Source organism: Gigantopelta aegis, chromosome 6 (assembly GCF_016097555.1).
Source record: "Gigantopelta aegis isolate Gae_Host chromosome 6, Gae_host_genome, whole genome shotgun sequence".
In the NCBI taxonomy this organism is placed as follows: Eukaryota; Metazoa; Mollusca; class Gastropoda; order Neomphalida; family Peltospiridae; genus Gigantopelta; species Gigantopelta aegis.
This window is the reverse complement of record NC_054704.1, coordinates 28,413,829-28,425,512: the sequence shown is the minus strand read 5'-3', so window position 1 is coordinate 28,425,512 and position 11,684 is coordinate 28,413,829. Positions and strand designations below refer to the sequence as shown.

The window sequence follows — 11,684 nt, the reverse complement described above, 5'->3', positions numbered from 1 at the left end:
CAATTCAGTTATTGCATAAAGTAAGAAGACGTTATCATTAGTGGAATAACCTTTTCTGAAACCAGCTTGGGATTCCGATAAAATATTATTGCTCTCAACATATTCAGTTAATCTGTTGTTAAGTATGTTCGTGAACAGCTTACTAAAACACGACAGTAAAGTTATAGGTCTATAATTCTCAACACTTCTCGTGTCTCCATGTTTTTTTTATATAAATTTGTAATAATACCAATCAGCCATTCTTCTGGGAAAATTCCACTGTCCATAATTAAATTAAATAATGTTACATAAACCAAAAGGAATTTGTCAACTGTAGTTTTGATATTCTCATTTATAATGCCATCGTGACCTGATGATTTATTATTTTTAAGTTGTTTCACAGCTTTCAGCACGTCAACAATAGATATAGGCAAATTTAAAACATTGTTTGCATCAGCTGATTCAGCAATCTTATTTACATCACATAAATTATCACTATCATCATTTTCATACATGTAATTATTATCTTTAAAATAACAATAAAACTCTTGTAACGAAGGACTATTGCTTGGCATATCTTGTTTTTGTTTCATCAGTTTAAAGATTCTCATGGGGTCAGTTTGTAAAGTTCTAGAGAGATCATTCTCTAGTTTCTTCTGATGTGCGTTGCTGTATTTTCGTATTATAGTTTTGTATTGTTTACTCGATGATTTTAGGGCTTGCAGACTATCTGTACTGTTTTGTTGACGGTGATTTCGTTTGGCTACATGAAACTTATTTCTTGCCTTTACACAGTCTTTTTTAAACCACGGCTTGTGAATAGGTTTAACGCGTTTGACACTGTGGTTGTTATGTGGTGTTACAACACCAAACACCGCACCGGCTTTTTCAACAAAGAGCTTGTTAATTTCATTAATTGCTGAGTCGATGGCTTTCTTTGGGTTGTGAGTAGTGTTCAATAAAGTATTCAGTATAGTGTCACTCTCTGTCTGGCCAACAGCGTCTTTGAAGTTATTTTGCAGAGTCGCATTCCATCTGCGTGGCTTTGTTTTATATTGATGACACGTGAACGATGTTGGGGTGTCTTGAGTATTGCAGTTCACTTTCAGTTCAATTGCACAGTGAATATCCGAATATAGTGGGTTGAAATCGCACACCTTAAAATTATATACAAAACTAAAAACGTCATGCGTAGCAATGGCGTAGTCTACAGTACTTACACCTTTACATGTTACTTTCCCGACATACTTATCATCGCCAATCCTACCATTTAAAATATAAAGATTGTTCATTTTACACATTTCAATAAGTTTGTAGCCATTATTATTTGGTTTCCCGTTATCTTGGTTATGTCTTTCAGTTGGTACATGTAAGGATTGTAAAATATTACTATCATCCATGCAGTTGAACATAATATTATTAATGTTATTAAAACACACTATATCATTGTCAATATTTACATAATCAGATAACAAGTTAGTACTGGCATTAAAGTCACCAAGAAGAAGTAACGGGATATTCAATAGTAAGTGTTCACTTATTTCTGAGTTTATTGTTTGAAACGTATCTTCATTATTGTATGGTGATCCTTCAGGTGGGATATAAACAGTTCCAACTATCATACTTACATTGTTGCTTAGCAACTCTGAATTGATTCTAAACCATAATATATACTTAGATTTACCATCTACAGTAAAATCAACATTATTTACATATTTTGTTTTAACCGCTAAACCAATACCACCAGACAATTTCACCGAGTGACATTTTCTATTTTTCATAATAAATGTATAACCAGGTATTTCTATGAAGTCTAAATCGCTGGTTTTCGTTTCACAGAAACACATTATATCATAGTCATATACAAACGACTGGAATTCAGGTATGTTTAACTTAGATTTTAAACCACACACATTCAAACACAACAATTTTAGGCAAGCAAAAGTAAAGTTTGTTTTATTTAACGACGCCACTAGAGCACATTGATTTTTTTATCTTATCATCGGCTATTGGACGTCAAACATATGGTCATTTTGACACTGTTTTTAGAGGAAACCCGCTGTCGCCACATAGGCTATTCTTTTTACGACAGGTAGCAAGGGATCTTTTATTTGCGCTTCCCACAGGCAGGATAGCACAAACCATGGCCTTTGTTGAACCAGTTATGGATCACTGGTCGGTGCAAGTGGTTTACACCTACCCATTGAGCCTTGCGGAGCACTCACTCGGGGTTTGGAGTCGGTATCTGGATTAAAAATCCCATACCTCAACTGGGATCCGAACCCAGTGCCTACCAGCCTGTAGACCGATGGCCTGCCACGACGCCACCGAGGCCGGTTTTAGGCAAGCAGGTAGGCACACTTTGTTAGCTAACAGATCACAATCTGATCCTCCTAGCCACCCCTATACGTGAGTCATCTCCGAACATGTAGCTTGGGATTGGACTGGGGCTTGGATTTGGCGATTGTGACAACTGCGTTTACTTGCATGCATTTCGGGGCTTGTCTCACTTCTAGGTCGAGTCTGTCGAGTAGAGTTCAGTGGTTCTGCAGCATTTTCTTTCGGATAAACACGATTTCCATCAATAAATAGTTTGTCTGCAACAAAAGAAACCCTCTGATTTTTTTGTTTCGCCTCTCTGAAAAGCGGGAAAAGTAATCTTCGCCTCTCTACTATTTCGTAGGGGAACTGTTCCATAATTCCGTTTGGCTTTCCTTTTAACATGAACGACTTTCTACGCACACTTTCGCGGTCATATAATCTTTCAAATCTCGCCACTATGGGTGCAACTGCTCTTAAATGGTCGTGACGGTCGGGAGTCGCTCGTTACATCATCTTAAAGTGGACTTAATGGTCGGACATGGTCGCAGGTGTTTTTATACTCGCGGTGTACACGGTTGTACCACGTGGTCCACTCTTCTTGCGCACGAGCTATATTTTTCTGCATAAAATATTAGTGGCTGTATATTAAACGTATTTCTGATCGTTCTAATATTTGTACCAGATTAAATTTCATTTTATTTCCTAAAATGTTTTATTTTTCGTACGTACGAAATTATTGGAAGACAAAATCCAGTTTGGGCTTCTTACAAACATTGAATATACAGACACTGATATTCTAGACAAGAAAATATATTTAACATGTAAGTTTAATCGTAGAAATATTTTATTAGTCGGAAATATCTTACAATGCAGCAAACTCAGGAATTTCTTTAAGAAGTTGACTATACTGTCATTCCTCATAAGTGAGTTAAAAGAAAAGAAAAAAAAAAAAATTAATTCCCCAATCTAATTAAAATTAGCTCCACTATTACATGTGGATCTAACAGCAGCCCGTTGGAGCTCATGTCCAGTTGATCTTTCATTCGACCAATCAAAACCTTACTTGCAAAATCATGCCAGTGATTTGAATTTTTTTTTGAAAACATTCGGGATTATGCCGAAGGTATACGAAATAATTCGGGTGAATTACGAAGTATGCCGGAAACTAATTTCAATATAACATTTTACATAAAATTCGTTTCAAGACGACAAAAACCGTGATGGTATAGCCATAAAATCTGTTTATACTAGTATACAATCCAGCGTTTATTACTGCACTTTTCCCCCTGTCTTTTCAATGTTGAAATAGACCAACAAGTTCGCCTATTGCATAAATAGTCTCGCCCGATTTTTTTACAATCTGTATGTCCCGAATAACGCTATAAAAGACGAAGTGTAATTGATAGATATTTAAATTGTTATTTATAGATGAAATGTCACCTGGACATGGGAGTCCACGCAATGCTGTTAGATCTACTGGTAGACCAGTAGAGCTAATTTGAATCAGATTGGTAATTCCCCGTCCAAATAATAATGATATTATTTATTAGTATCAAACATTTTGAATTAATTAGTGACTTAAATCGTTGTAGGAAACTCGTGTGCAAAGAAAATGGATTCCCGTGGATTTGCATGACGTAAAGTTCTGGTTGAATTAGATGACAAATGAGACCTGTAAACTTGTTAAGAACAGACTGGAAATAATGTGTGTGGACATCATTTGTTCTGGGGCGAGATTTAGCTCATTCGGGTTAGTGCTCGCTTGAAGTGCTCACGTCACAGGATCAACCACCTCGGTTGACCCATTCAACTGACTGGGTGTTTTCTTGTTAGAACCAGTGCACCACACCTGGCCAAAGACCGTGGTATGTGCTTTCCTGTCTTTGTAATGCACCATTGTTAATGTTTTCACAAGCATGCAAAACATACTCTTTTTGTCCCCCTTCTAAAAACGAACATAAAAACTGTTTATTTTGATACGTAGATTTGTATTGACATTTATTTTTTGTTTTAAAAAAGTACGCTGACATTAAGCCCCTCACTTTCAGCGCAACTTAAGCGTGGTTTAACTCATTATTAAGACAGTCGCCTTAGGTAACCTATTTCAATTGTGATCTGTTTCTTGTCTGTTTCTGTTGACCAGGTGTCACAACCGACCTAAATCGGACGCCTTAAAACCGTGGATTAAACTAAATTCTGACGGGGTCGTCACACAAACATTCCTTTCATTTCTATTTCGAACACGTTCTTCATCTTCACCATGGGAATAAACGCTAATTTATAAAAATAATGAAGAAAGCAAAGTAACGAAACCATGGAATTTATAAATTTGTAAAGAAAATGCTGTTGTTTATTTGTTTTTTTGTTGTTTTTTTAAGTTCCTTTTAAAAATAGTTCAGAGTTGAATCTTTACACTATATACCTGTATATGTCTTCTATAGCAGCATTTCGATTATAGAAAGAAAATGTTTTATTTAACGACGCACTCAACACATTTTATTTACGGTTATATGGCGTCAGACATATGGTTAAGGACCACACAGATTTTGAGAGGAAACCCGCTGTCGCCACTACATGGGCTACTCTTCCGATTAGCAGCAAGGGATCTTTTATTTGCGCTTCCCACAGGCAGGATAGCACAAACCATGGCCTTTGTTGAACCAGTTATGGATCACTGGTCGGTGCAAGTGGTTTACACCTACCCATTGAGCCTTGCGGAGCACTCACTCAGGGTTTGGAGTCGGTATCTGGATTGAAAATCTCATGCCTCGACTGGGATCCGAACCCAGTACCTACCAGCCTGTAGACCGATGGCCTGCCACGACGCCACCGAGTCCGGTCTTCGATTATAGTGTCAAATATCTATAAATAAGTAAATATTAAAATATTTAATTTTAAATTAAAAATTATGTATTTTTATTTAGTTTATTTTAAGATTTTAAAAATAAACGTAATTATACTGACATAATTCATGGTATTAAATTTTACATAAATTAATAAACAACTCTAAAATAAGGCATCGATTTCATCTCATAGTTTTTATGATGTGAAAGATTGTCTGGAAGAAGAGTTATATTCTACATATAAGTCAGCAGTTTATAATTTGGCCAGTGATGTTAATGCTTATGGTATGTGCAAAGTGCAAACCCTTTTTCAGTTATATGCATTTTATTCACAAACTTATATGTTTACGTATAAATAACTTGAAAACTCGGTCACAATAAATACAAAACATAATGATACAGAATACTTAAGAATTGAAAAGTATGGTATTTTTTACTATAGTAACAAGAATGACACATGGCATGATTTGGAACGCCTTTTAATCAAGTCATTAAACTATGCATATACAAATGGAGAACTTTAATAACATGTATTCCGAAACCAAGTAAACCCCAAAAATATATTAAAAATTGGATAACAACATCCCAATTAAACGAGACATATAAAATAGCATTAGCTGCAATTTGCAATGTCTGAAATAATAGGTTTCTACCGGGTAGACACGACTGGTAATAGGGTTTCTACCGGGTAGACACGGCTGATATATATTGTGAATTATACAGAAATAAAACAAATTCCTCGATTACTTTTATTAATTGATTTTGAGAAAGCATTCATCTGTAAACTGGAGTTTTATTCCTGAAGCACTGAAGTGTTTTGGTTTTGGTCCATCAATTCAAAAATTGAATTGCTTGTTTCAAATAGGTGCCCAGTCTAGTGTGCTAGGAAATGGTTTTGTCACTCCATTCATTAGACTACCTCGAGGTTATAGGCAAGGTGATCCAATTTCGCCATATATCCTTCTCATTTGTGTAGAAATCCTTAATAGGCTAATATAGAAAAATATATATAAAAGGTATTAAAATTGGAATATTTATTATCTCAATTTGCAGATAACACAACAATTAGATGGAACTGAAAAAAGTCTATATACAGTTCTAAATTAATAAAACAAAATTAATCAGAATAGGATGAAACAAAAAACCACAGATATAAGATTTGTAAAGAATGAAATTTTGAATGGACAAAAAAATCTACGTTATTAGGTATTAATTTTGATACAGATTTAGGAAACATGGATGAAGCTAATTATCCAGAAAAAAATCAATTCCATTCATAATATCTTATGATAATTTGCGCAAGTAGAACATTAACACCTCTAGGTAGAAACAGTTTTAAAATCCTTAATCTTAGCTAAATTAAATAATTTAATTTCATTCATTCCAAATTCGCCAGTTAAAGACATGCAAGATTTATAATGTAACTTTTAAATATCTATATGGAAAGGAAAACCAGAAAGCTTAAATGTCAACAAATGACCAAAATTATTGAACATGGCAGAATTAAAGTGTTTAAGATACAAGAATTTATCATATAATATCTTACATTTTCAGTGCAATCAAAGTATGTGATATTTTTCAGATCACATACTTTAACAATTTGATAACTTTGCAAATTAGATGTAAATTAATGGAGGTCACAGCATTAGGTTTATTGACATTTAAGCAAACGCACATGGGTGACACTCCATAATTGACGCATGCATTCATAGTCATCAAATAAAAACATTTCAATAGCAATTTTACACTGAAAGCTGTCCAGCGTTCAGAAAACAAAAAAAACGTTAGGCCCTAGTTTATTTTGATGTAAGGACATCCAAAATGACGTAATTCGAGATTGACGTCATTTCCATTCAAAAATACACCGCGCCACATATTCTTATGTCATTTGAATATCGCGTAATGGCTGACTGGAATTAAAGTTGCGTGTACAGTTTACAAAAACACGTTATATTAAGCTTGAGATTATATGATAAAGAGATTATTACCCTCGTGTTTTTCGGTATCGTCAATATCATATATTAGGAATAAAAATAATGTATTATGCTCGCCAGAGGCTCGCATAATACAATTTTTATTCCTAATATATATTGACGATACCGAAAAACACTGGTAATAACCTCAATATATCATGACACAAAAAATCCTGCATGGCTAAAAGCATTATAACTACAGATTCATCATGGGAAAACATTGCTATATACCGAAAATGAAATATTTCAATCGATATTCAACTATGATGCAAAATACATAAAAGATATTATGCATAATATTGAAAATGCTTTTTGGAAAGATATCCCTTTAACTTAATGTTCTTACCTAAAACAATATTCAACATAAAATGAATAATGAAATGTTACAATCCTAACATATATGATCTAATTATGATATTAGAACAGATAATAAACAAACAAGTTACACCGATCGACGTAATGTAGGAACTCGATTTATACGATTTGTTAGATTAAAAAGGTTTTCTACAAAATATGAAGTTTAAACTAATTTATAATATTGATTCTAATTTGTTTTCTTTTTAATTTCAGGGTGTTATAACTGCAATAAAACGTCATTGTCAAGTACTCAAGATAAAAATTTAAGATGTTAGCAAGCCCAAGTATTTTATACAATATACATCTTTTAAGATTAAATTTAAGATGTTAGCAAGCCCAAGTATTTTATACAATATACATCTTTTAAGATTAAATTTAAGATGTTATCAAGCCCAAGTATTTTATACAATATACATCTTTTAAGATAAAATTTAAGACGTTAGCAAGCCCAAGTATTTTATACAATATACATCTTTTAAGATTAAATTTAAAAGGAAGTAATTTTACTATAATATTTTGTTGAATTCAAATTGTATAAAAACCAAAGGTAATCTGATATGGGAAATGATATTAAATTGTACATACACATATAATGAATGGATGAAGATAAATGGTACCCCTTTTAGATGTACTTAAAGTACAGAGCTTAGATGATACCAGTATAAAACTATCAATAATATTCTTCCAGTAAAGAACTGGTTGTTTAAAATTGGATCTACTGACTCTCCTTTATGCTTATTTTGTGAACAGGGACCATGTTCTGTCACAGTGTGATACATTTACTTTGGGAAATCAATACTCTTTGGATCCAGTTACAAAACTTGATTAATAAGGAAATAAATAGGACAATTAACTTGACAAAAGAAAATATTAGTTTGGGATATAAAACAAGTAATAATGATCCGATTAATGTTATTATAATAAAAATTAAATCACTAATATTTAAAAGTTATTTAAAGTCGTATGTACCCAGTTTAGAATGGATGCAAAGAGAGTTGACACAATACTACAATATTACAATGGTCGCAACTTACTTAGAACATAACAAAAATATAGTATAGTGTTAGTTATATGTCTAGAGAGTACATATAGAAAATGATACAATGCGAATGTATATTGTATTGTTGTGGTGAGAAAAAAAACAATGACACACCAAAGCATAAACGAAAGAATGACACACCAAAGCAGCATCAAATATTAAGCGCACTATTATTTCCAGCATACATATATTCATATGCATATCAAAATGGCAAACTTGAAATTACAACAACAAAAAATTAACATTTAAAAAATATTATATCATCTGTTTCATTTTATAAACCGTTTAGGTTTTGTGCCACTACCCACGACAATGAATGCTAATATTTCTTCTATTTATCATGTTGTGTACAATAACTAACAGTACTTAACACTGGTTATTCTTTTGACTTATTGTTTATCACTGTAATATTTGGACGGTTATGTCATCATGTCAGTCTTGGTGTCACTTTAGATCAGTTCTTATTTCATGCAAATCGCATAAACTTAAAAGAATACCGATAACGACAATCATTTAACTGACTTTTGGAGTAAGCCTTGTAGTAATGAAAAAAAAAATTGTTCTTTGTGTATGCGTGCATACGCTCACGGTAGTGTGTTAAAACTGCAAGATTTTGATTTTGTACCAGAATAATGTAAGCTAATTAAATTTGATTCCGTTTAACCATAACATTAAATAACAATTGTCAAACAGTAGCTCTACTAGGTAATTATGGTGTATCCAGTCCATTCCAATAAGCAGACAACTTCCAGATTTTAGAAATACATGCAATGTCTTCAATACGTTTTGAGCTCTTATTTGTACAAAGACCCGGCCCAAAGCCACATAAGCCGAACATGGCGCTGTCAAAATATAGAGCATGTGCTATGTATTCTGCTACCAGATCTGTAGTTCGCGCCAACACAGACGCAGTTTGTTTTGTCACATTCAATTCAGTTTCAGTCTTTCTTTTTTCAACTGGTATCATACTCGCCAGATCATCGCCCAACGGACTACCTTTGTAAGATTCTTAATCGCCCTTAGCCAATAAAGGTCGCCACGGGCGACCGGGCGACTGCTGATTTTCAACCCTGGTGTACTATACAAATCTTGCACAATTGTATTAAAATAAACCAAGTTAAAGGTGCACTGTTATTGTCGATATTAACTGATTTTATTTTAAAACAGCTACACATAACATACACATGCATTATAAATCTGAAGAACATGTGGTTCAAGTTTAAACATGCCGTCTGGCATTAAAACTGGTTTCAGTGATGATGTTTATTCATTTTCGCATTCTTCCGAGAAGCTCGGCCGCTTTTTCCTCGACGATACGCACTTTATCACTGCTTGGCATCAGATTGTTAAATGGGTTCACCACATCCAGTAATACAGGAACGTCTCTGAAAAACAGAAGGTAACAACGTGGAGATATATATCTCTGAGGGTTTCTTCTATAACTGGACATTTCTCGTTTCAGCCATTGCTCCACATCTGGTGTAACCAAGGCCGTGGTATGAACTATCCATTCTGTTTGGTGCTGCATATAAAAGATCAGTCGCTGCTAATCGGAAAGAGTAGCCCATTGCGTGGCAACAGCGAGTTTTCCTTCTCGCTATCTGTGTGATTCTTATACATAATTATGTCCGATGTCATATAACCGTGAGTGCGTCGTTAAATAAAACATTCATTCATTCCTTTTCATTTCTAAATATTTACAAAAGTGGCATTATTTGTTATTGTTAGGTATAAACATAAATAAGTATATCATCAATAATATAGTTCTTTTGTTTCTACGTCCCCACAATATTATTAGGTATAAACATAAATAAGTATATCATCAGCACTATAGTTATTTTGTTTGTACGTCCACACAATTGTTTTTTTTTAAAACAATATTTATTAACGTTTAACGTTTGGGATTGACCAACAGGCGATGCCTATATTAAGGTCTCTCCCTACATTTTACAAATACAATTTTTACAAAACATAGCAGACAAAACAATAGTTGTGAGAAAAACAATCACACACAACATACGAGAAATGAACAGAAACAGGAGGACAGACAGACAGAATGAGAGAGAGAGAGGGAGAGACAGAGACAGAGAGAGAGAGAGAATGAATGAATGAGAATTGTCAGATAATGTCAAAGCGTTTGCTTGCAACAATAAACTGTTGAACCGTTTTAAAAATGTCAACGTTTTCTTGGTCATCAAAATTTGGATTTCCAAGTAAAAGCACTTTGTAATTTAAATTTGAGTAAGCAAATAGAAATTGAGCACGTTGTCTGTCATAGTTTGGGCAATGGAGTAAGAAATGTTCAGAATTCTCAATAGGATGGCCACAGGCACAGATTGGAGTATCCGATATAAAACGTGTAAATTTGTGTCCATTTAGGTCGCTAATATTTAGACGAAGACGACAATTTGATATACAAGCGTCATGTACATAATATACAAAAGAAAACAACAACATTATTCCTAGGCTCATAAGCAGTGAATTAATTATCATTCATTCATTCTTTATTGACTTCGAGCTAAAAAGCTCATCAGTTACAAGAAGAAAAAATATAAATATATAAATACACAAATACACAGGTGAACAATGGTGACACACAATGAAATAATGTTCAATAAATAAATAAATAATACAATGGGTAGCTTGATACAGATAATTTCCTAAATTGCGTAACTGCTTAATGTTATTAATAGAAAATAGACAAATACACAGGTGAACAATGGTGACACACAATGAAATAATGTTCACTGAAAGTAAGTAAACAATAAATAAATAAATAATACTTTTTATAATTAAATAAATAAGTAAATGACTGGGTAGCTTAATACAGATAATTTCCTAAATTGCGTAACTGCTTAATGTTATTAATAGAAAATAGACAAATACACAGGTGAACAATGGTGACACACAATGAAATAATGTTCAATGAAAGTAAGTAAACAATAAATAAATAAATAATAATTTTTATAATTAAATAAATAAGTAAATGACTGGGTAGCTTGATACAGATAATTTCCTAAATTGCGTAACTGCTTAATGTTATTAATAGAAAATAGTTGAATAAATTTGTGAACAGATGGGGTTTTCCAATAGTAGGGTTTAATATATGACCTTCTTAATTCACTATAAAATGGACATACCAGTACAAAATGAAATTCATCTTCAATATCT

At 33.2% G+C, this 11,684-nt stretch overlaps 1 protein-coding gene across 1 annotated transcript in view; it reads right to left on the bottom strand.

The window, feature by feature from the left end:
- Positions 1-7,141: 7,141 nt before the first annotated feature.
- Positions 7,142-11,684, bottom strand: part of LOC121376476 (2'-5'-oligoadenylate synthase-like protein 2) — a 69,809-nt gene continuing 65,266 nt past the window's right edge. The window contains exon 6 of the mRNA XM_041504353.1: positions 7,142-9,898. Within this exon, the coding sequence (XP_041360287.1) occupies positions 9,781-9,898 (118 nt within the window). The 3' untranslated portion in view covers positions 7,142-9,780. The remainder of the gene's footprint in view (positions 9,899-11,684) is intronic.